The following is a 25434-nucleotide window of genomic DNA, read 5'->3' as shown; positions in this document are numbered from 1 at the left end:
GGAGCTGGAAAAGCCCAAGGTACGGATACGCGCGGAGAGGACGGAGCCGGAGAGGAGGGAGGCCGAGAGCCTGGCGGGCGTTCCCTAGCGGAAAGGAGATAAAACTCCGACTGTGCTGGGCCCCTGACTGCTCTGAACCCCAGTTCTAGGCCAGACCCCGGGGACTCAGGCTCAGCCATAGGGAGCCGGGCTGTAAGGCGGAACCCCGGGGAGAGGCGAAAGGAGGTCCCGGAGGCGCGCACACTGCGCGCAGAAAAGGGACGGTCGGCTGTGCCTCGGGATTACCCTGACGAGAAGGAGACTGGGGCTCCAGACTGCTCTGAACGCCACCTCCAACTCCACTTCCAACTGAACTGAACCCCAATACCGGGCTCATTGGGGGAGAGCCTAGGCTGTTTGGCAGCAGGCAAAAATCGAGGGCACCTTTCTCTCAGAGGTGCCAGCAGGGAGCACTGAAGGACCCGCATAGGGCGGGGCTGACGGAAGCCAAAGCTGCAGGCTCCACCCTGAAACCCCATCCCATCTGTAACTGCGAAATGCGACAACAAAATAGATCACAAACGAAAGAAATGGAGGACAAAAAGCGTCTGGATATAGAGTTCAAATCTACACTTATAAGGTTTTTCAAGAATTTCCTAGAAAAGATGGATAAGGCCTATGAGGATATGAAAAGAGATCAACTAGAATTAATAAGAAATCAACAAAAAATGATAAGGGATCAACAAGAAATAAAGAATACATTGTCTGAAATAAAAAATATTATACAGAGTCCTAAAAACAGAATGGAAGATCGCAAGAACCAAGTCAAAGATTTGGAACATAAAGAGCCAGAAGACACTCCTCCACAGAAGCTAGAAGGCAAGAGAATCCAGAAAATTGAAGATAATGTAAGAAACCTCTGGGACAACTTCAAGCGAACCAACATCAGAATTATGGGGGTCCCAGAAGATGAGAGAGAGCAAGATATCGAAAACATACTGAAAGAAATAGTGACAGAAAACTTCCCCCACCTGGTGAAAGAATTAGACTTACAAGGCCAGGAAGCGCACAGAACTCCAAACAAAAGGAATCCAAAAAAGACCACACTAAGACACATCATACTTAAAATTCCAAGAGCAAAAGACAAAGAGAGAATATTAAAAGAAGCAAGAGCAAAGAAGGTAGTTACCTATAAAGGAGCACCTATACGATTGTCAGCTGACTTCTCAACAGAAACCATGCAGGCCAGAAGGGAATGGCAAGAAATATTCAAGGTGATGAATAATAAGAACCTTCAGCCAAAGATAATCTATCCAGCAAAGCTATCACTCAGAATCGAAGGTCAGATAAAGAGCTTCACTAATACAAAAAAGCTAAAGGAGTTCATCACCACCAAACCAGAATTATATGAATTGCTGAAGGGGGTTCTTTCAGAAGAGAAAGTAAACAAAGATAAAAATTATGAACAACAAATACGTAACTATCAACAAGTGAATCTAAAAACCAAGGAAATTAAAAAAAAAAATCTGATGAACAATATTAACTGTTGAATATAATAGAATCAGAGGTATGGAAGGGGAGTGAACTGACGATTCTTGGGGAAAAGAGGAGAGGGGGGCGTGGGAAGAGACTGAACATAAACTGTGCACCTATGGATGAGGACAACGGGGAGTGGGGAAAGGGCAGAGGGTGGCGTGGGAACCTGGTGGAGGAGAGCAATGGTGGGGGGGGGGAGGGAAGGAACATTTGTAATAATATGAACAATAAAAACTTAAAAAAAAATTAAAAAATAAAAATAAAAAGCACAATAATCCTGAACAACTCCATTAGCTAGAGATGAGTAAGTGCAGAGTGAAGGAATACTGGGTGGCGTTTCTGCCTGTCCACATGGTGAGGGTGAAAGAGCAAGCGCAGGGCCGTGTGGCTGGGAGTGACTCGCCGGGTGACAGGCAGGCCTGGGGGCAGCGCTGCTCAGCGGCCAGGGAGCGGGAGACACTCCCTCTTCACGCAGTCCCTCCCTTCGTCCGCAGTGTGTGCGTTACACACATATTCCTCTTTAAAACCACCATAATTTTAAAATGAAATATATACTCTTTGACCCAATAACTTCATCTCTAAGCTTATACTAAAGGAATAACTAGAGTGAAGCTAAAAAAGTAGGCACCCACCAGTCATTGTACCGGAAGTCATGAAAGAAAAGAAGACACCTAGAGCAGTTACTCTGTGCCTTTAAAGTTACACAGCAGGATTGACACTGTTAATAATATGTTAATAAGTGACAACAGACTAAAAAGGCTGTGATCTCATTTTAAAATGAAATAGATTACCATGTATGGAAGCTTGTATCCAACTCATCAAATTCTATACAGTAATACATGCAGTTTCTTGCAGCTTTATTGAGGTGTAATGGTAATTATAACTAAGCTGCAAAAAAAAAGTGTGTGTGTGTGTGTCAGTATGGAGGTTTGAGAGGATAGGTGTGGGTAACGGGTCTTCGAGGTTAGAAGTAGTGGTGGCTTTTATTCTCTTCCGTCTCCATATCTGTTTTCTGATTTTCCGAAGGATTCAGTCTCTCACTGAGTCATTTTGTGAGTGAGCCCAGCGCTGGCTCCCCTGTGGGACAAGTCACACGAGACTGCGACTGGTGTGGAAGGTCAAGGGTCACAAGAGGGGCTCCTCAGGATTGGGGGTCCCTGGGAGGGCCTGAGGCACTGGGACCTGCAGGATGGCCTCACGAGGCGGGAGGAGCAGGAGGAGGTGTAGCAGGAGCCCCAGCAGGTGCAGAGGCCGGAGGGGGTGCAGTTGTCAGGATTGATTCCTACAGAGCAAACGTCACTGCACTCGCCAGGTGTGGGGGCAGGGGGCAGATTGCTGACACGTCTATATTTTTGGTTTTAAAGAACAAAGCTGGCTCTGTGCGGGGCTGCGGTGGGGTCAGAGCTCCCACAGGTCTGCTCCCCGCGGAGTTCAGGAAAAGCTGTCATTATTCACTTCTCTGTGGGAAGGGCTCTGGGACTTTGGAATTTGAGTCTAAGAAGGACCCAGTAGTGTGGGTTTAGGCTGTGGTTACCACCTTGCACAGGGCGCCACGCAGGAAACGATAATAGGAGAATGAAAGGTTAATCTGTAGCTAATAAATCTTACACATCTATAGATACAAAAGCCTAAGAGACCAAACAACTGTTCAACCGGTAGCTATGATGTGCACTGACCACCAGGGGGCAGACATTCAATGCACAGGCATGGAAAAATGGAACAGACTGATGAATCTCAGGGGGAAGGGAGAGGGGAAGGGCAGAAAGAAATTAACCGAAGATCTTATATGCATATTAGAGGCCCTGTGCATGGATTCGTGCACCAGTGGAGTCCCTCGGCCTGGCCTGGGTGGATCAGGCCAAAACCCACAGTCCAACATCCCCTGAGGGGTCCCAGATTGCGAGAGGGCGCAGGCCAGGCTAAGGGACTCCACAGGTGCACGAAAGCATGCACTGGGCCTCTAGTTTCAACAAGAATCTGTTGATGTCAATTTTTTGGTAAAAAGAAACAAACACTAAGAGCCAGTGTTAGTCATCAGAGGCCACACTCAGTGATCACACAAAAGGTGAATGAACACGGGCTCTGACCACGGGACGGAACCCGGAGCAGCAATCGCACACGGCCTGTGAGACGGAGGGAAAGGGGCTGCTGCCGATGTCCAATGAAAACACGTTCCCTCCAGCAGGCCAAGGCGAGGCCACCCAGGGGCGGGGCATCAGAAACTTCAAATATCCTTCAGCATGATCAAGAAAATAAAAGGCCAGCCCTAGCCGGTTTGGCTCAGTGGGTAGAGCATCGGCCTGCAAATCCCGGCTTTGATTCTGGTCAAGGGCACGTACCTCGGTTGCAGTCCTTTCTGGCCTGGGCCCTGGTAGGGCATGTGCAGGAGACAATCAATTGATGTGTTTCTATCACATCAATATTTCTCTCTGTCTTTCCCCCTTTCTCTCACTCTCTCTAAAAAGCAATGGAAAAATATCCTCTGGTGAGGTTTAAAAAATAAAATAAATAAATGAAATGAAAGAAAAGTCCAAATTGAGTAACTCTTACACACTTAATTCTGGCTTGAAATGAAAGTTATCGCAGCTGAAAAGGTACCAGCGAGGTGATGAGTTTCGTTAAACCGCCCTCCCCAGCCCCTCTGGCTTTCTCAGAACACGTTCCCGCCGGGACTGTGCCGGGGCCCCGCGGTGCTCACCTTCTCGCGGCCCTCCTCCAGCAGCGCCAGGAACCTGTGGACGTCCGCCAGGCCCGAGCCCCGGGGGTCCAGCGTCTGCATCAGCTCCTTGAACTCTGAGTCGCTCAGCGTTACGACCATGGAGTTGATGGTTTGATGCAGTTCTTCCCCTTTTATCTGCCCGTTCACCTTCTGAGCAGGAGAGTATGTGTAAGGGAATTTTTTTCAAAGAAAAAAGGAAGGAAAGCAACATACATATAGCATCGTTTAATAAACTGAGCGCTTTGGTAAATACAATTACACTATGAAACTAGAATATTGAAGTTGATCATCATTACGTAACATGGAGCTGTTAAAAGAAATCTTACACATTTCAACAAGAAATGGAGGGTGGGGAGGCCAGCACTTCGAGAGTGCAGTTCCCACAATGCTCCCTGTTAGGACAGGGGCAGGAGATGGCCCCCGGGCTGACCCCCTTCCCGGGGCAGGCTCAACGTGGCTCTCACAGAGGCTGGAGTGGTCCCTCCTGCCCAACCCCACCCGAGGGGGACAGGATCAGCCTCGGGGGACACAAACCTTCCTTGCAATTCAATTACAATTCGCCAATTTGCTCAGAATATTGATTAGGCGTGCTTTCACTACCACCAGCCTCATTCGTTACATGAATGGACAATTACTTAGCGAGAAAAATTTCAGCCCTGCTGCCTAAAGAAAGCATATGATGAGCAAAATACTGAGAAGAAAACTTCTTCCCCAGAATAAAAAAATTACCAGCAAAATAAATTAAATTGAGAGATACTGTTTACTAAAAAAACAGGAAATAAAAAAAACCCTTGCCTCATAGATACTGTGAATATTAATGTGGCAAAAGGGCTTATTAAGTGAGAAAGTGGCATATAAATGCCAGCCTTTACTCTGGCATTTACAAAATCTGAAAGGGACATGAGATTCTCTTGGGAGAAATTAAGTAATTTAGGATAGAGGCATATTTATTTTGGGGTTTGGAAGTGATCATTTTTTAGAGTCCAAACAGGACTCATCGACAATTTTTTGGTGACTTTCAATAAACTTATAGCAGTGTGCAGCCATCATCACCACTACCTAATTCCAGAACGTGTTTGGCCCAAGAGAAACTGAGCTGATTCGCAATCACCCCGTTTCCACCCCAGCCGAAGGCAACTGAGGCATTCCGCCTGCCTCTCTGCGTTTGCTTTCCTCTGGACGTCTGCGTAAACCGAATCCGACAAAATATGCACTCGCAGGACCTTGCATCTGGCTTCCATCACTTCGCATAATGGTTTTGAGATTCATCCACGATGCACGTGTCACTATTTTGTTCCTTTTTATTTCTGTCCCTATTCCCTGTGCGGATATGCCTCACTTTATCTTGTCGCAGGTTCCTGAACACTTGGGTTGTTCCCAGTTTGGGAATTATGAACAATGCTGCTTGGACATCTGCACGGAAGTGTTTGTGTGAGCATGTTTCTATTTCCCTAGGGCAGACCCCTAGGAGTAAATTATTGTTTAAAATTTAAGAAACTACTGCATTGCTTTCTGCGGGGACTGCCCTTTTACCCTCCCACCAGCGGTGTGCAGGAGTTCCCTCACTACATCCTCGTCGACACTTACTATTGTCTAAGGCAGCGGTCGCCAACAACCTTTCGGACCTCAGCGACCAGCGGTTGGCGACCGCTGCCTTGGACAATAATAATGTTGACAGGGATGTAGTGAGGGCACTCTTGTACACTGCTAGCAGGAGGCTAAGTGAGGTCCGAAAGGCTGTTGGCCCCTGGTCTAGGGCAGTGGTTGGCAAACTCATTAGTCAACAGAGCCAAACAGCAACAGTACAACATTGAAATTTCTTTTGAGAGCCAAAAACCGACTTCTGCGCATGGGCCACGAAGTTTCAATCACACTGTACATGCGCACCCGCACGTGGTATTTTGTGGAAGAGCCACACTCCAGGGGCCAAAGAGCTGCAGGTTGCAAATACTGGTCTAGGGTTTGATTGTAGCCACGTGTAATCAAATATGAAGTAGTATCTTATATGGTTTTGATTCGTATCTCCATAGTGTATAATCATGTTGACCATTCTTTTGTTGTTGTTGGTAATCCTCACCCAAGGAGATATTTTTTCTCCATTGATTTTTAGAGAGAGGAAGGGCAAGGGAGTGACAGAGAGAAACATCAGTGTGAGAGAGACACATCTATTGGCTGCCTCCACCTGCATCAGGACCAGGGCAGGGATCAAACAGGAAACCCAGGTACATGCCCTTGACCAGAATCGAACCCCAGACCCTTTAGCCTATGTGCTGACCATCTAACCACCGAGAAACCAGTTAGGGCTTGAGCACCTTTCTATGTGCTCCCTGACTATTCGTCTATCTTCTTTGGTGAATTGCCTATTGAAATCTTTGGCCCATTTTTAAAATGGGATTGCCTTCTTATTAAGGTCTAAGTGTTCTTACACCTTCTATCTACATACAGGGCCCTGGCCAGATATTTTATTTACATACGTTGTCTCCTAGTCTGTGGCCTTCTTTTTATTTTCTTAATGGTGTCTTCTAGCGCACAAAAGGTTTGAGTTTTAATAAATACAATTTGTTGGGTGTGTGTGTTTTTTTAACGGATCATGCTTTTAGTGTCATATCTAAAATCTCTTTGGCTAACACAGGGACACAAAGATTTACGCATGTCTTCTAAGAGTTTTATCGTTTTAGCTCTTATATTTAGGTCTAGGGACCATTTGAAGTTAATTTTTATGTGATGTAAGTTAATTTGCCTCTTTGCATATGGATATCCAACTGTCTCAGCACCATTTGTTGAGAAGATTATTCGTCCCCCCCCTCCCCCTGAGTTTGTCAATGTGGGTGACCACGGTGTGAAGGTCTATTTCTCTCCTCTCGGTCCGCTCGTGGCCAGGAGCCTCTCCTCCGGCCAGCTGCAGGCTGTCCGTGTTACTGTGGCTTCACACGAAGAAGATTCCTAACCTCACCTCATTCTTCTTTTCCAAGATTGCTTTGGCTTTTCTGCCAACTTTCATTTCCATATGAATTTTTAAGATTAGTTTTTCAATTTCTGCCAAAAAAAAAAAAAAGCCAGCTTGGATCTTGATGTAATTTGCACTGAATTTATAGATCAGTTTGAAAAGATTTGCAATCTTTTTTTTTTAAAAAAAAAAATCTAATATATATTTCTTTATTGATTTCAGAGAGGAAGGGAGAGGGAGAGATAGAAACATCAATGAGAGAGAATCATTGAACGGCTGCCTCCTGCATGGCCCCCACTGGGGATCGAGCCCACAACCCAGGCATGTGCCCTTGGCTGGAATCAAACCTAGAACCCTTCAGTCTGCAGGCCAACGCTCTATCACTGAGCCAAATCAGCTAGGGCAAGATTTGCAATCTGAAAATGAGTGTCCAATCTATGTATACGGACCATCCTTTCATCTTTTTTCTTTTAATAATGTTTCGTGATTTCCAGTGTACAAGTCTGGTACTACTTTTGTTGAATTTGTGGCCAGGCATTTTATTCTTTCTGATGCTACTGTGAGAGGATGGCTTTCTGACACTCATTTTCAGATTGCATAGCGCTGGTGTGTACAAATATAACTGAATGTTGTGTATTGATCTCATATCCTGCAAGCTGAACTCACGCATTAGTTCTTGCAGTGTGTGTGTGCATTCCTTAGAACGTCCTATACAAGCCCTTACGGTGTGTGAATAAAGACGGTTTTACGTCTTCCTTTCCAGTCTCAACGCCTTTACTTCTCTTCCTTTCTGATTGCTTGTCTAGAACTCCACACAATGTTGAATGGAAGTAGTAAGAGCTTCATTCTTGTGCTTTTCCTGGGCTGTAGGGAGAAGCCTTTGGTCTTGTGCCAGTGACTATGAGTTCCTCATAAATGCCCTTGAGCCCGTGGGTATGTCCCTCATATTCCCAATTTTTCAAGGGCTGTTCTCATGCATGAGCGCTGGGCTTTTCAGATTCTTTTTCTTCATCTATTGAGATGATCCTGCGGCTGTGTCCTTAATTCTACTCACGTTGTGTATTACATTAATTGAGTTTTTGGAAGTTAAACCAACCTTGCACTCCTGGAATAAATCCCACATGGTCATAGCATTTAATCCTTTTTATATATTTCTGGATTTGCTTTGCTAATGCATGAAGGATATTGCTCTATGGTTTTCTTGTGGTGTTTTTAATCTGGCTTCCTTCTATATATCCTGAATGTCTGTGAAGGGTTGGTATTATTTCTATAACCAATCTTTGTAGTCTTCATCATAGAGAATCGCACATTGTTTGTTATATATATTTCTAGGTATTTAATTTTTTTTTAAATGTGATTAGAAATGGTATTTTTAAACTTTTTTTCTAATTGCTTATTGCTGTATATAGGAATATCGTTTCTCTTTGCTTATTGACCTTGTCTCTAGTGACTTTCTAACTCTGTTATTAATTCTCATGTGTTTTTCAGATCTTTTAGACTTTCTATTTACAAAAGCCTGTGAACTGCAAATAATGACCCGGGAGGCATGAGGGGAGGAGGCAGGGCACAGCTGTTTGTGGTGACAGAACGAAGCCACGCCTGACGGAGACGTGAGGGATCGGGTGCCAGGGCGCTCTCAGCGATGGCGCAGCCTGCGGGGCAGCACACGCAGCTGCCGGGCAGGACCTGGAGCAGATGCAAGCGGCCCCCTGATGACCCGCATCCCTCTACGCAGGAGGGGCCACTCCCCAGGGCTGTCCCTGCAGCAGGCGAGGTCCCCACTGCTCCTCCTCGTCTCTCCCTCCAGGTCCCAGGAGGGGGTCAGGGCCAAGGCGAGTGGGGAGCAGGGGTGGGGTTGGGGAATGGGGTGAGAGTGGGGTCTAGGGGGAGGAGGTGGGGAATCCCTCTCAGAAACCCTGCTCTCTGCTCCTCTGAGGCATCGGGTGGTCACTGCTGGTCTGACACTCAGAGTGTGAGCTGGCCATGGCCAGGAACCCTGCATGGTCCACCCTGCCCTCAGCCTGAGTGCCCACCGCAGCCCAGCATGGCGGGCACATCCTCCCTTCCACCATGCCTCTTATCTGAACAGCATGCCAAGGAGGGTCTGACAGCCTTGGACTTGCGGCCGCCAGTCCGCATTATCACAGCCCTCCATCAGTGGAGAAGCAGATGCACTATTTTTAATTAAAATTGCTTCTTCAATTTATTAATAGAAGCAGCATTCACAAAGCCTTCATTTAACTTTAAAGGGCGGCTCTGGAGCAGCCAGTTCGGAGGTGTGAATCCTGGCCCACACTCACCAGGGAGCCTCAGGCTGTCACCCCTGCGCCCTCCTCACCGATGGGGACAAAGCCCAAGGACACGGGAGACAGGACAGCCCCTCACGGAGCTGGGAGGCTGCACGGTGACAGCCGGCGCCGGGCACGCACTAAGCGTCCATGTTGCTGCTCAGTCAGGTGCCAGGCCAATGCGGCCTCGAGGTCAATCCCAGGAACGCCAGCGAAGTTCCAACGCCCCATGGAAAACAGAACCCCACGCTCCGCCCGGGAGCCCAGCACAATGCACGGCCTGGAGGACAGACTGAGCAGAGGGGCTCGGTCGCCAGGACAGAGGGCCCCGCCCACCAGAGGCCCCTGTGGTCTCCGGGCCTGGGAAGGCTGACGTGGTGCCCAAGTGGCGCCTCGGAGGGAAAGGGATTCACGGCGGTGCTGGTGTCTGGTAGGGACTCAGTTTCTGAGTGTGCTCAGTAAAGAACGACCTTGAGAAATGTCCCCTAAGTATCAAAACTACCCCGATGCCGCGCCTCTCAAATGCACATCACAGCGGGATGGCTAACGTTTAGGGTGAGGTGCACGCTCATCAGTCAGCTCCCCCTGCGGGACAGCCGCCCGGCAGAGCCCCCTGTGGGACAGCCACGGCTATGCAGGCAGCTCTGCAGCTCATGTTCCTGCTGAGCCACAGCTGGCCGTGAGCCCTAAACTCTAGGCGGAGGGGGCACTCAGGGGCCTGGGCTACTCATTGATCCAGCAGCCCCTCCATTCTCAGCGGCCTGGCCATGCCCCATCCTCGCCCCTGTGTGTCCTCCTGTGTCGTAATAAATGTTATGTCTTCGGTCCCCCAACTACCCCGACTCCGGAGGCCAAGCCATGGGCTCCTCAGCACTCCGAGCGATCCCAGCATACACGGGGCTCCAAACACACGTGCTGGCCTAGCCAGTGTGGCTCACAGACTGAAGGGTCCCGGGTTCGATTCCGGTCAAGGGCACGTACCTCGGTTGCAGGCTCGATGCCCAGTCCTGGTCGGGGCACATGCAGGAGGCAACCAATCGATGTCTCTCTCACATCAATGTGTGTCTCTGTCTCTCCCTCTCCCTTCCTCTCTCTAACATCAATGAGAAATACCCTCAGGGGAAGAGTGACAGCACAGAAGGCACCGTCTGTTGGCAGATAAGTGGTGCTGGCCTGGCTCCGGCCAGCCCCCTGGCAGCCTCGGGAACAGTGAGTCCCTCACAGAGAAGGGCCTCGAACCCTTACCATGTTGACCATCAGCAGCATCTTCCGCAGCAGCCTGTAGTGGTCGTCTCGTCGGAATAACCTGGTGATAATGTTTTTCCCGCTACAATGACTTTTAGAGATGGTGCTACAAGAAGATTAAGAGGAAAAATTAGAAATAGAATCCTGTTCTTGACTAAGATTTGCTCTTACATAATGCAAAACAAAATTCTAAACCACCCTCACGGCAGCTGTAACAACGGTCTCCCCGTGGACAGCTCTCCCGACAGCGCAGGCGCGGCGGGCCCAGCGGCTTCGGGGGGTGAGGGCGCATGCAGCTGCCAGGGTTTGCTCTGCTGAGCCAGCGTGTCCCTCCCTGTAACTGGCCCCTTGCCCTCTGACCGCTGCCTGTGCCAGCCTTCCAGCTAGTCTGTGTCCTGGCCAGTACAGTTCAGTTGGCTGGACCATCAGCCTGCACATTGCAAGGCTGCGGGTTCGAATCCTGTTCAGGGCATATGCCTAAATTGTGGGTTCAATCTCAGGTTGGGTGATCTGTTTCGCACATTGATATTTCTTTTTCTCTCTCTCTCTCTCTCTCTCTCTCTCTCTCTCTCTCTCTCTCTTTCTCTCTCTCTCTTCCCCTCCCTTTAAAAATCAATAAACATCCTCAGACGAGGATGGAAAGACCACAATCACCGGGGGGTGTGCACGAAGAAACCAATCGATATGTCTCTCTCACACTGATGTTTCTCTCTCGCTCTCTCTGCCTCTCCCCCTTCCTTCCACTCTCTTTGAAAGTCAATGAAAAAATAACCTCAGATAAGGATTAACAAACAAACAAAAGAGAAAAGTCATGAACTCATAGAGGTGCACCCCAGGAATGGGGGAAGGGGGTTCTGAGCACTGAAGGCAGGCGTGGGCGCTTCATCAGGAATCCGTGACCCCGTGGGGCGGCCCGGGCGCCGGCTGCAGCGGAGGCGGTGCCCGGGGCGCTGGGCTCAGAGGCGCTCTCCCTGGGCCTCACTCGGCCGGACAGCGCGTCGGCGTGAACCGCCTCCTGAGAGCGCAGCTGGATCCTAAGGCGCCGCAATGCATCGTGGGCCCGCCGCCCCTGATGCCAAAGCAGGTCCCCGTGATGCCAGACGGAGCGAGGCAGCAATAAGAGCTCCCGGGCCCGGTCCCCGTGCCCCTCACGTCTGCACCGCGCAGAGAGGGCAGCGACTCAGTTACCGGTGGCACCGCTTTCCCTGCCATACCCAAGACATGCGTGTCTGGGCCCATTTCACATGGATACTCGGACTGCGGGTGCGTGCAGTGTCTGCCTCCACGGCTCTCTAAGCACATGACCTGGCCATCCGCCCCGTAGCTGCCTCTTTCCATCTAGAACTTGGAATAATAGCTACACCCACCTCTAGGGATGAGGCGGTTCTGGCAGCATGGATAGAGCATAAGTGACAGACTGGAAGTCACTCCGTCATGTCCATATTGTTCATGCAGACTCATTTCCCATCAGTACATGAGGAGCCAGGAATTCAGACATCCTCCAACCCTGACATGCTCTGACACGTTAACTAACAGGCAGAGGTTACTACCTGTCCTTTCTGGCCGGGGCATCTGAGGTCGGAGCCTCCAACCACTGAGGGTCCTGCATCAATGTCAGAAACTGCTTCCAGTAGACTCTGCTGGTGGTTTTGAGTCCAAATCTGGGTTAGAAAACGTTTTAGACATTATTCCTGTAACACTGTTCGGATTAGATGTGCAATACTGAATTTTAAATGGCAGCAATGCATTTCATAAAGTTTACACTGGAAGGTAAACAGGATAATTCCGTCCAACAGGACTACAAAGAGATTTTTTAAAAGCAAAGAAACACCAAACGGCTTTCACACGCCGTGCCCTGTGTGCCATGAGCAGGCGCTGGCGCTGCGGGAGGAAGCGAAGGGGGTGTTAGCATTCCACAGCCGGAACTGGCCTCCCAAACGTGCCATTGGAGGGCTCGGGCTGGGGCGGGCAGAGGGAAGGCCCTGTGCCACCGCCTGCTCTGGCTCTGGGTGGCACTGGGACCTCAGGTGGCAGAAAGGGTGGAGGTGACTGGGGAGGTGGACATGAGGCAGAAGAGCACCCTGAGGTGCCAGTGGGCCAGGCTGTGTGTGTGCGTGAGGGGGTGGGGGGTGGGGGGGGAGGTTGGAAGGAGCAGAGCTAACAGGTCAGAGAGCCCCACCTGCCTGCAGGGCGGCATCCCCGCTTAGTCACGCCTGCCCCCGCTGCCCTGTTACCCCACTCAGTGCCCTCCGTGCCTCCACAGCAGCGGGAGGCCCTTGAGCAAGGGCGTGAGGTGCCAAGTGCCCCGCACTGACTGCTCTCCTGAGAACCAGCTGGGGGCGCCGGGAGAGAGCAAGTGGGCGTGCGTGCCCACAACCACACGGTCCCGTCCCACAGGCCCCTCCCAGGGGTCACCGGGAGCCCTGCGCAGAGGGTCTCCTTCTGCTTCAGGGCGGGAGCTGCCGAGGGGACCGGCGGTCGGCCGAGGTGGAGAGCAATCGCCCTCATCAAAGAGGACGATGTGTGGTCCGGAGGTGCCACCCACGCCCGGCCCAGGCTCCCCGGTGAGGGACACCGTCCGGCCCTGGGGGGCGGGGGGGCGGGGGTGGCTTCCCATTCGGGCAGCAGGGGCAATTAGAACTCTCCAGTCCCCGGAGGAGCCAGAGAACAGTTCCCAGTGAGGAAGGAAGCGAGTGCACAGCGGGGAGGGGAGCAGCAGCCCAAGCACCTGTTCTTGCCCGCGCCAGGCCCTGACGGGGCGAGGCAGGTTCCATGTAATCAAACTCACAGCAGACTGCCCTGTGGGGATGGTCCAGACAGACAGACAGACAGACAGACCAGGCGAGGTCTCTCCGCGCTTAGCCAGGGCGGAGAGCAAGGCCAAGGGCGTGAGATGGAGGGACGGCGGGGGACGAGCATTTCTTTAAGGTCGCAGTCCCCGAGTCTCGCCAGCTCAGCTCAGGTTACCCGTGCGCCACCCACCCAGCTGTCCACCCGTAGGAGCGTCCCTCTCTTTCACTCCAATTACTGCCCCAAGCTCGCACGCCTTCCCCAGGAAGTCTCCGTACTGGACCCAGGACCCGCCTGCTCTTTCTGAAGCACCGGTAGCAGATTTCTCTCTTCCGTCTCTCCACGCCCCCCACGCTCTTGGTAAGACCCAAGTCCTCCCGTTACTCAGCCCACAGCCGGGCCCTGCCAGCTTCTTGGCCTCATCCTGCAGGCCACCCCTGCTCCCCGGCGCCAGCCACGGGGCCTCCCGTCCTTCAGGGGCTCTGCTCCGCCCACCCTGGCTCCCCTGACCCCACCTCATGCCCGGCTTCGCCTTTTCCTGGAAGGCATGGAAGCAGAAGAGTCTTAGACACCGAGCGACGCCTGGGACAGAACTGGAGCTGTGTCCCGTCTGCTGTCCCGCTCAGACACGCAGGCCGAAGGGCTCGCTCTGCTGGCAGCTACGTTCTCAGCAGGAGAGGTTCTGGGGGAGGCCCGCTCTCCCTGGATGGACCGAGAGCTCCGTCTCTGGTGAACCGAGTCCCACAGCATTTACCCCGCCCTCCCGATCCTTAAACCCGCTCTCAGGCCTCCCCTGGCCACTAACAGGCACCTGGTGAAGGTGGACACACACACACACACACACACACACACACACACACGACACCGAGAGCACAGCTTGCTGGGCATAAAGGTTGCGCCTACTGCTCCATTAAAAATACTCGGCAAACAGCTTTTCGAGGCTCCAAACAATCATTTGGAGAAGATTTTATGCCTCATTACCAAGCTGTTAGTGTTTTAAATTTAGCTCTAGACCCTGAGTAGTTAAAAGAACAACACACTTAAAAAGACGCCTATTTTTTCCTCTATTGCCCATTCTTAAATTGGATATCAGAATAATTTCTCACGTCGTTTTGTTAGGCATGGGAGATGAGATTTCATTTTGCTTCCTTCTTTATTGTTTTCTGCATTACTGGCCTTAAAAAAGGCACGAGTCTTTAAATTTCACTTCTTAAGTGAAAGTGCAATAAAATGGACGTTGGCTCTCCGTGTGGTTTCATGAGTTTTAACTTATCTACAGAGATGCCTCGCTTTACTGAGCTTCACGAATCTTGCGTTTTTACCAATTGAAAGCGAGAAGATCTCGACCTGCTTTATTGCGATGCTCGCTTTATTGCAGTGGTCTGGCACGGGACCCCCCCATCTCCCAGGTGTGTCCGCGCAGATGCGTAGAACCCTGCACTCAGGTGCAGAGGGGTTCCCCTGCCCACAGCCTCCCTCACGTGCCCTCTGAGGTCGCGCCCGCCCAGCCCCTACTCTCCTCCCGTCTCTCCTCCGTCCCTCCCTCCGGACCAGAACAAAGAGGAGCGCCGAGGCAGGGCCTGGCCGCTCGCTGTGACACTAGTCCCAGCTCCAGCTCATTCTGGGCCAGTGCCTCAGTGCAGACCCCGGCAGACTCTCTCAGGAGGCCACCTGGTTAGTGCTAAAAAGTGGTGATGGTAGATTACCTATTTGGAAAAATAATTTAATTTGGATACCACCTTATGTCAGAATGGATTATAAATGTTTTGTTTTGTTTTGAAAGAATAAAAATAGCAACAAAAAACAAGCAGTGTAGAAAATGTTTTTTGTTTTTTTTCAAGCCTGGGTAGGAATGCTGTATTTACATATTTTTAAGCCACAGAAGACTTTGCAAAAGAAGATTCGTGTCTGTGATTATGTTAAAACCAGAGGCCTGGTGCACAATCGTGCACTGAGGAGGAGGTGTCTCAGCCCAGATTGCGAGAGGCACAGGCCAGGCCGAGGGACCCCACTGGTGCATAACAGAGGCCGAGGAGGAACGCGGGAGGTTGGCCAGCCCAGGAGGGACCATGGGAGGGCTCCAGGGCGTGTCGGCCTGTCTTATTCAGTCCCGATTGGCTGGACCTGAGTAGCAAGCTAACCTACTGGTCAGAGCATTTTCCCTGATGGTCAGCGCATGTCATAGTGACTGGTCAACCAGTCGACTGTCTGCCCCCTGGAGGTCGGGTCAATGTATGTCACAGCAAGTGGTTGAACAACCTTAGCATATCATTAGCATATTACACTTTGATTGGCTGAACAGATGGTTGGACACTTAGCATATTAGGCTTTTATTATATAGGATGAGAACTTCGACCCGAAGAGCTTACCATGCAACTGAGGGAAACAGCAAGCGGGAACGCCACCAGAGGACCAGGAACAACACCTTCTAGGTCCTGCGAGGACTGCCTCTCAAACACGCGTTCTGCTTAGGCCCGGCAGTCGGACATCCCCCAAGGGCTTCCGGACTGCGAGAGGGCGCAGGCCAGGCTGAGGGAACCTCCCGAGTGCACGGATTTCATGCACTGGGCCTCTAGTAAGAACATATTACTTTTAAATCAGGTAAGGGAGTTATAAAAGTCAGAGGGATTAAAAGGTATCTATAGACTTCTAAAGGGAGCACTGACCAGGAAGATATGACAAGTCTTTACTTCCAATACACACACCAGAGGACAAACCTAATTTAGGACTCATAGCATTAAGCCGCTGGGCATTCACCTTGCCACGGACACTGGTGCTCTGTTCCACTGGGAACTCTTGGTGAATGCGGGGAAAGGCACAACTCAGGAAACCAAGTCGCTGGCTGGAAGAGGCTGTCCCAGGAGCACGGTGCTGGCTGCGGTGGCCTCTACTACCCTCACTCCCCACCACCACCGTCTCCCCGCACCACCACTGTCCCCCCCGCACCACCACTGTCCCCCCGCACCACCACCGTCTCCCCGCCACCACCACTGTCTCCCCGCCACCACCACCACCACCACCACCGTCTCCCCGCCGCCACCACCATCTCCCTGCACCACCACCGTCTCCCCGCCATCACCACCGCCACCGCCACCGCCACCACCACCACTTCCACCACCGCCACCACCACCACTTCCACCGCCACCACCACCGCCGCCACCACCACCACCACCACCACCACCGTCTCCCCGCACCACCACCGTCTCCCCGCCACCACCGCCACCGCCACCACCAATACCACCACCACCACCGTCTCCCCGCACCACCACCGTCTCCCCGCCACCACCACCATCTCCCTGCACCACCACCGTTTCCCCGCCACCACCACCGTCTCCCCGCATCACCACCGACTCCCCTCACCACCACCATCTCCCTGCCACCACCACCCTGGTCGTCACGCTGATTTCCGCCTCCTTAGCCCCCCACGATGTCTGGCAGAGAGAAGCACTCAATCTGTATCTATTACACTTACAACTGGAGGACCACACGGCGGTATGAAGGATGTCTGTAATATGCATTCCTATTTTAAAGCATATGAAATGGAGACACCCCCGGATTACAAATACGTGGAAGTTAGAGATGCATGCGGACGCAAAGCAGAAGAGAGCGTGGGAAATGAAAGCAGTAAATCCGCTACGTGAGGTGGACAGACTCTGGCGCTGATCTTCCTTGCTGCTACTAAACTGCTACTTGTAAAATTTTGAAAATGAACTAAAAAGAAATGTCTGTATGATGTCCCATTGTCCAAGGAGGCAATCCTACGGAAAGCCACCGGGCTCAGGCGGGACCATCGGCTGCTCGCTGGCCCACAGCGCCCTCGCTCCCAGGGCCACGCCGCGCCCTCCGCTGGGAGAGCCAGTGGCCCCTGGTGGCCACTCTGCACACACAGGGTGCGGAGGAGGAAAGGGGTGCGGTGGGAAATGACACGCTGGCCTGGCTTAGCACCCCTTCTTCCTCTTCCTCTTCCTCCCCTGGTCCTTTCTTTTTAGGTCCCCCGAGTGCCCGCAGCACCCAAGCTCCGGAAGACCATCTTCCCACCAGCCTCCCCCGGACTCCCTTGAGGAAGGTCCTCTGAGCTCCTCCCCCAGAGTTCGGGCTCCACACTCCACTCCCAACAGGAAGGAACGGATCCTGGAGAAATGACTGAGGAGCTGGGAGCCGTGTCAGCTGAAAGCAAGAGAGTGACAGACTCCAAGGGTGACAGCAGCCGACTTAGGGCCGACGCGAGAGGCTCCCCATTGACCCCAACGGAACAGACCGAGTACCAATGGAATGACAACTGCAGCGAATCGAAGCGGGTTGTACTTTTTTCAAGAAACATGGCTCACTGCTCCGGGAGGGTTCAGGAAGCCCCGGGTCTCCTCCTTCCTTAGGCTGACGGGCCTCTTGTCGCCGTCACTGGGGAGGGGGCGCGCTCCCTGCAGAAGCAGCCCCACCAGCAGGAGTGGGAGGACCTGCTGGAACGTCACCGCTCGGCAGACTTGGGACCGAGTGTGTGCACACCAGTCCGATCATCGCGGACGCGCCCATCGCCAAGAGACAAGCAGTCCGTTATGAATTCTTGTCCCCAAACCGGACGTGGGTCTACAGACTATCAGCTCCTGGCGGGCTGGGGGGAGAGAGCACTGACTGCCTGTGGGCGCCCCCGGTACATTCCTGTCATCCGGAAGTCCTCGTGGCAAACAGCGAGGCTTCTGCACGCCCTGGGGGATGTGAGCGAATGGAGAGGGGCCCAGCGACCACAGAGAATCGTGCAAACCAGCCAGCTGACATGCGGCCTGATTTGGATCGGGACTCAAATGCACGTCAGAAAAGCAAACAGGCTGCATCCGGGCCCTGCCTGGATGCTTGTCACCACAATAACTCTCCCAGGGTGGAAACGTGCTTTCCTGTTTCTCAGAGCTCTTACCTTTCGGAGATCTTGCCAGCGGAATGTGATGCCTGGTGTTTGTTTCAAAATCCCCTGGGGCCAAGGGCGTGGGCACCTGGGCGCATAATTCCCTCCCTCTCTTTGCTCCCACGCGTGTTTGATTCTCAGCGGCGCGAAGCCCGGCATTCAGTGAGAACCGAAGAGGCCCCGCCCCTCCGGCTGGCTGCGAGGGAAGATGCCGGGAGCAGGGACTCTCACCTCTTCATCAGCGGGATGAAGACCCTTCTCGGCAGCTCGTACACGAAGGAGTCGAGGACGATCTTGAGGTAGTTCAGGGAGATGTACCCGCACTTGGAGGGGTCCCCGGCGCTCAGCGCCTTCTCCACCTTGTCTCGGCACTTGGCAAACTGCAAGGGATTAAAACAAGAGCACAGCATGCAGACCCCGCCTCACAGGGCGGCACAGCCTCTTCCCCCTAAACCTCTGCCCGCTTTCCTCTCCGACAGCGGATCAGCAGGTGCTGAAGCTCCTGCAGGTCAGGGCCCGCTCCCAGCTGCTCGCTGCGGGCAGACAGGCTCCCGGGACCAGCAGCGCTCAGAGCAGCATCCCACACGCAGGCTGAGGGCAGGCAGGCCTGCCAGGCTGATGCATCAAAACCCCATCCTTCCCGCTGCACACTCCCCCTCCAATCTCCCCCTGCCCCGCTCCCCCTGACTAGGATCCATCACACAGAAAACGGCCACCTCTCATTAAAAATGCTTTACAGGGAGGAGCACCACTAAGGACTCAAACCGCACACTGGACATTCCTCTACTCTTTTTTAAAATATATATATATATATTTTATTGATTTTTACAGAGAGGAATTGAGAGGGATAGAGAGTTAGAAACGTCGATGAGAGAGAAACATCGACCAGCTGCCTCCTGCACACCCCCTACCGGGGATGTGCCCGCAACCAATGTATAATACATGCCCTTGACCGGAATCGAACCCGAGACCCTTCAGTCCCCAGGCCGACGCTCTTCCACTGAGCCAAACCGGTTTCGGCTCCTCTACTCTTTATGAGATTACAGAGAACGGGGTGAGCGAGCTTCGCTTGCGGGACTCTGCAAAGGCAGTGAAGGTTAACCAGCGAGTTAGCCTGAGCCTCATTAAGCACTCCGGAGACTGGCTGTCCTGCTCTTTCCTGCTGAGGGATGAATATCCTCCAGCATTTCCAACCCTCTCCACCTGCCCCATTTCTGTCCTTCCTGCTGGCCGGGGAGAGAAGGCGGACACACTAGCCACCAGCGAGGTGTGGAAGGTGACTTCAGAAAAGCGGGACATGGAGACATATGAACAAGAGCCTGTCCACAACCTGGGAAGCGCTCAGAACTCCCGCAGTGCCCGGGCCACTGACACCAGGGAAGCTCCGGAAACGTCAGAGAACCACAGGCCCAGGCTTCTTAGAAGGCTGTGTAACTTTCACCCAAAATGTGGCTCAGTCTGCGCGCCTCCCTCAGGGAAGGGGGTGCCCAGGGAGGCCCCCAGGAGAGCCGGGTGGAGCCATGAGACGCTGTCAGCATCCTCCCGGCGTCTGGTGCCCAATGAGGTTTGTGTCCGGACTGGCTCTGACGTGGGCGTTTTTCCAGAAAGAGCGGGAAGTGAGAAGAAAGGGGATCTCCGACATGTCTAGCCTTTAGGATTTCGCCGTCACTCTTTGTAGAGAAGCACAGGATGAAAAAGCAGCCATTCAGCACAGCGCGGGAGGATGCGCGGGTCGTGGGCGGCTCAGCACCCGGTCTCAGAGCCCCAGGCGGGCAGCATGGAGCAGGCAGCGCTGTCCTCCAGGCGGCCATGACCCCGCGGGGGCGCTTCCTGTTGGGCAGCCGCCGGCCCGGCTTCCCCAAGAGCCGGCAAGGATGGGCATCACACTCCACACGCACGTGTGGGCATCACACTTTCACACTGCGCGGGGCACCAGCCACGTGTGGGCCGAAAGCTGGGCCCGTTCCTGTTCACACGTTCACTCTGGTTAGATGTTTCCTGATCCCCGAACCAGATTCAGCCCCTTTAGTTTCTCATAGGGCCCTCCTTTGCTGTCACCCCCTCAGGAGCAGTGATGTGTTTGTATTTTTTTATTTTTTTTTTGTATTTATGAGTGTGTGTGTGTGTGTGTGTGTGTGAACATGTCTGTGAATGTGTGAATGTGTGAGAATGTGAGTGTAAATGTGTGTGAATTGTGTGAATGTAAATGTGACTGTGTGTGTATTGTGTATGTGAATGTGTGAGAATGTGTGAGTTTAAATGTGTGTGAATGTGTGTGAGAGAATGTGTGTGAGTATAAATGTGCGTGTGTGAGAGTGTAAGTGTGTGTGTGTGTGTGTGAAATGTGTGAGTGTGTTTGACACCTCTCTCCCGGGAGCACCATCATGCCACCTTCCTGAAAGCAGAGACTACGGCTGCTTTGTTCACTAATAACCACCTAGAATGAGGCACAATTTGGCAGGAAGTAGGCAAACTCATTAAATATTTGTTAAAAATGGTTTTTTTCACCAAAAAGGATCCGGAGCAATGCTGCCCCAAAGCCACTTGGCACAGCCGTTTTTAAAGCGAAACGGGAAAGCGCGGCTGAGACGGAGGATGTGCGCCCACGTCAGTGCTGGCGAGCCGAGGGACAAAGGCACTCCCAGGCTGCGGGGTGGGCACTGAGACCTGGGAAGAGGCTGGCACTGCAATGGCTGAGCAGTGTGTGCCCCACACCCTCGCCAACCCCTGCACTCCGGCGTGACTCCCAGAGCGCCTTCCGCAGGGCGGGGACGGCCCGGCCACATGGGGGCAGCGAATGGGTCAGCACAGACGGGGCGGTCCGGTGTCAGTGCCAAGGGGAGTATGTGCCATGTGGGTGTGGGTGATGGGAGTGTGCACTCTGTGCGGGTGTGGATGTTTCTCTCCCATCGATGTTTCTAACTCTTTATCCCTCTCCCTTCCTCTCTGTAAAAAATCAAAAAAATATATATTTTTAAATGTATGGTTCTCTCCTTAGAAAAGTGTTTCTATGTATATATCCACCCACCCACCCACCAACAGAGCCATCCTTCTATGTCTGTGAATCGAGACAGGCCTAGAATTATGTTCGCCAAATGTTGGCCTTTGATTGTTGCTGGGTGGCAGATTCTGAATAGTTTATTACTTTCTTCTTTGTACTTCCATTTATGATTTGTAATTCTCACATGTTTTGATGAAACCAATAAATTCATTAACAACAACTAAAGCTTCACCAAGTGACCAAGAGTCTATTCAATGCTCACTTCTTTTCTTGGTTTTTCCTCACTGAAAATTGCCTGCTGAAAATTCTCTCTCAAAAATTGGTAAGGGTGGCTGAAACCGGTTTGGCTCAGTGGATAGAGCATTGGTCTGCGGACTGAAAGGTCCCAGGTTCGATTCCGGTCAAGGGCATGTACCTTGGTTGCGGGCACATCCCCAGTGCGGGGGGGGGGGGGGGGTGTGTGCAAGAGGCGGCTGATCGATGATTCTCTCTCATCGATGTTTCTAACTCTCTATCCCTCTCTGTAAAAAATCAATAAAATACATTTTTGTTTGAAATTGGTAAGGGTGCTAGTATGTGAGGAGCAGTTATTGCTTACCTCTTGTTTATGGGCACACTTTTCGCCAAACTTATCATTTGTTTATACCAAGTGTTGCTACGGATAGCCTTTTTTTTTTCTTCAATGTAGTATAATTAATCTTTTTCTTTATGGTTTTCTTTACTTCACATTTAAAGCCTACTAAATGTCAATCTTAAAATGTTTCACCCACATTATTTACTTTTAAATTCAAACAGTGGATGCATATAGACTGTATTTGGGTGTGAAGAGTGGAAATTTATAGCTTTTCCCCCACAAATGGCTAGAATTATCTCAACAATGAATGATTAGTGAATGTTCCACTTCCCACCCCTTCACCCCTCAAATCATAAGCTGAAGTCACATGTGAAGACTGCTCTGTTATCCAACTACTGTTTCAAACCGCTTTGCATGTCCACCAGTGGCCCAGTGCCGTACCACCTTCACTATTCCACCTTCGTAAACTGTTCGCACATGTGTGGGAGGGTACGTCCTCCATTGTGACTTCCCACAAAAGCTTCTAATCGGGAGAGCAGGCATTCATAGCGAGCCTTCCAGTCCGAGAACCAGAAAAGACCTCTTTACTTATGCAAGTTTCCTATATTTTATTCAATAAAGCGGTATCATGTTGTTTTCGTCCTCACCTGAGGATATGTTTTTATTGAATTGAGAGAGAGAGACAGACAGACAGACAGACATGGGTTGCCTCTGGATCGGGGTCGAACCCGCCCCTTTGTGGTGCACAGGATAATCCTCCCACCAGCTGAGCCCCGGGCCAGGGCAGCTGCATCCTGTTTTCCTATGTCCTAAACAGTTCTTATAGATTTGGCGTGAGGAACAAAAGCAGGCACTTAATCCCGGCCTCCTCACCGTTAGGAGGAGACGGGGAGGCAGAGTTTGGGGGGTGAGGAGGAGCAAACCTAATGTTAGCACCCGTGTCCCACCTCGTGGTGTTGCCCGCGGCCCCCTCTGCCCACACCGAGAACACCTCACCTCCTGGCAGAAGGCCCTCCCAATTTCTTCCAAGGAGTGCTCCCCCCAGTTCTCGGGCGCCTCGGAGCAGTGCAGGAGCAGGTCCCTGGGGGCGGCTTTTGCCTGTTGATTCTCGCAGGAGGTCCCTGTGAGAATGAGAGAGCGTCAGGTGTTAATACGGGCAGAGGGACAATTAAATAGTAAATGTTTCCTTTCCATCGTAACCGGACTGGGAGGAACTGAGGCTCAAATGTACCAAACCATGATGAACTATGCCATAAATGGTGATGAAGTAATGGGATGAACATTAAAACAAATTAATCTCTTTGCTATCTTATCCTCAGATAAACTTTAGATAGCGCCAAATGTACAGGGTAGAATAATAAAACTGTAATAGTAGAAGAAAATGAAGATGAATATTACATGATACATAACATTTGTGTGAGAAGTCCTTTCTAAGAAACATTTTCAAGCCAAAAATTACTTAAATAATGACTAGGTCCAACAATATATTAATTTTTATTTGGTAAAAAACAACACACACACATAACAATGAAAGAAAAATGAGTGGGAAAAACTATTGCTAATATATATGAAAAATACAGGTTAATTTTCATAATATATGAGTAGCTTTTAGAAATCAATAAGATAAATATACTCAATAGAGCAACAGACTAATATTATAAACAGGTAATCCTACAAATATATATAAAATGGCTCAAACTCATTGGTAATTTTAAAAGTCTAATTAAAACAAGTTTGACGTATGAACCAGGAGGTTGCAGTTCAATTCCTGCTCAGGGCAGGTCCCCGGATTGCGGACTCCATCCCCAGTGTGAGGCATGCAGGAGGCCACAGATCAATGAGTATCTCATCTTTGATTTTTTTTTTTTAATCTCTCTCTCCCTTCCCCATCCTCTCTGAAATCAATAAAAAAAAATCTTTAAAAAAACACACAGTTTAACATTTTTCTACTTGTCGCGTAGGCAAGGGTTAAAGGGGGTGGTGAGGAACACCGGGCACCATGCAGAGCTCATCGCAGAGAACTGGCTTTACAACAAAGGCTCATCCAGCACAAAACACTGCGTGTGTGATACTAAAACAAGGGCCTGTCTAATTAATGGGTGGCTTTCTTTGATATTTTCACTATTGAAAGAAAGGATGACTAACATCATTTAATTTTCATTTTAACACTTGTCTTTTGTATTTGCCTATGCTCCTCCATCCATCCATACATTCATCATCCATCCATCCATGAATCCATCATCCATCCATCCGTACATCCGTCTTCCATCCATCATCCATGCATCCATCCATTGATCCATCTTCCATCCATCCATGCATCCATGCATCCATCCATCCTTCCATCCATCCATCCATCCATCCATCCATCCATCATCCATCCTTCCATCATCCATCCATCATCCATCCTTCCATCCATCCATTCATCCATCCATCCATCATCTATCCTTCCATCCTTCCATCCATCCATCCATCCATCCATCCATCATCTATCCTTCCAACCATCCATCCTTCCATCCATCCATCATCAGAAACAACACTGGGAGGATAAAACACCACCAAGGACACAGTGGTAGGATTGAATAGGAGGCTACCAGGGACTGCTGTTTGTGCTTCGGCGTTTCCTGCCTGTATGTTTTATTTATTTATTTTTCTCAATAAGCATGCATTGCACAATAAAAGACGATGAAATAAATCTGAAATGCAGCCGTTTTCTTTCTCCAAGCTGACTGCAGTCACAAATGGCTTCCCAGATTTACTTCCTAAAATGTCTGCAAATAAGCTGCGCTCACTGAAGCGCGCTCCTCACCACCAGCTGCAGCTCCCAGCCCGCCGCCCACAGCTCCTTCCCCGCAGAGCAGACAGAGGGAGGGAAGGCTCCGCCCCAGCGGCCCGGCTGCATAATAAAACGCAAGCCGGTCCTTCTGGAACGCGGGGCCTCAGCAGCGGAGCGTGGGGAACACCGGCTCTCAGACTGCACACACAGTCTCCTGGAAAGCTGGGGAAGCCGGCTCAGAACCCGGCTGACCTGGCCGCACACTCGCGGGCACTGTGCCCTGTGCCCTGTGCCCTGTGCCCTGTGCCCCCACACTCCGGACACTGTGTGCTCTGCGGCCGCTCACACAGCACATCCCACTCCGGACACTGTGTGCTCTGACGGCCGCTCACAGGGACACAGCACAGCCCAATCCGGACACTGTGTGTTCTGACGGCCACTCACACAGCACGTCCCACTCCGGACACTGTGTGCTCTGACGGCCGCTCACACAGCACGTCCCACTCCGGACACTGTGTGCTCTGACGGCCGCTCACACAGCACGTCCCACTCCGGACACTGTGTGCTCTGACGGCCGCTCACACAGCATGTCCCACTCCGGACACTGTGTGTTCTGATGGCCACTCACACAGCACGTCCCACTCCGGACACTGTGTGCTCTGACGGCCACACACACAGCACCTCC

General features: G+C 51.4%; 1 protein-coding gene across 1 annotated transcript in view; it reads right to left on the bottom strand.

Moving 5' to 3' along the window:
• The window catches only part of EFCAB6 (EF-hand calcium binding domain 6), a 101327-nt gene that overhangs the window by 52468 nt on the left and 23425 nt on the right, over positions 1-25434 (bottom strand). The window contains exons 7-11 of the mRNA XM_045575100.1: positions 22973-23097; positions 18633-18781; positions 12265-12375; positions 10715-10796; positions 4214-4384 (exon numbers count right to left, since the gene is read on the bottom strand). Of these exons, the coding sequence (XP_045431056.1) occupies positions 4214-4384; positions 10715-10796; positions 12265-12375; positions 18633-18781; positions 22973-23097 (638 nt within the window). The remainder of the gene's footprint in view (positions 1-4213; positions 4385-10714; positions 10797-12264; positions 12376-18632; positions 18782-22972; positions 23098-25434) is intronic.

Source organism: Pipistrellus kuhlii, unplaced genomic scaffold (assembly GCF_014108245.1).
Source record: "Pipistrellus kuhlii isolate mPipKuh1 unplaced genomic scaffold, mPipKuh1.p scaffold_m20_p_64, whole genome shotgun sequence".
Taxonomy (NCBI): Eukaryota; Metazoa; Chordata; class Mammalia; order Chiroptera; family Vespertilionidae; genus Pipistrellus; species Pipistrellus kuhlii.
Note: the sequence above shows the minus strand (reverse complement) of the source record. Positions and strands in the feature narration are given on the sequence as shown.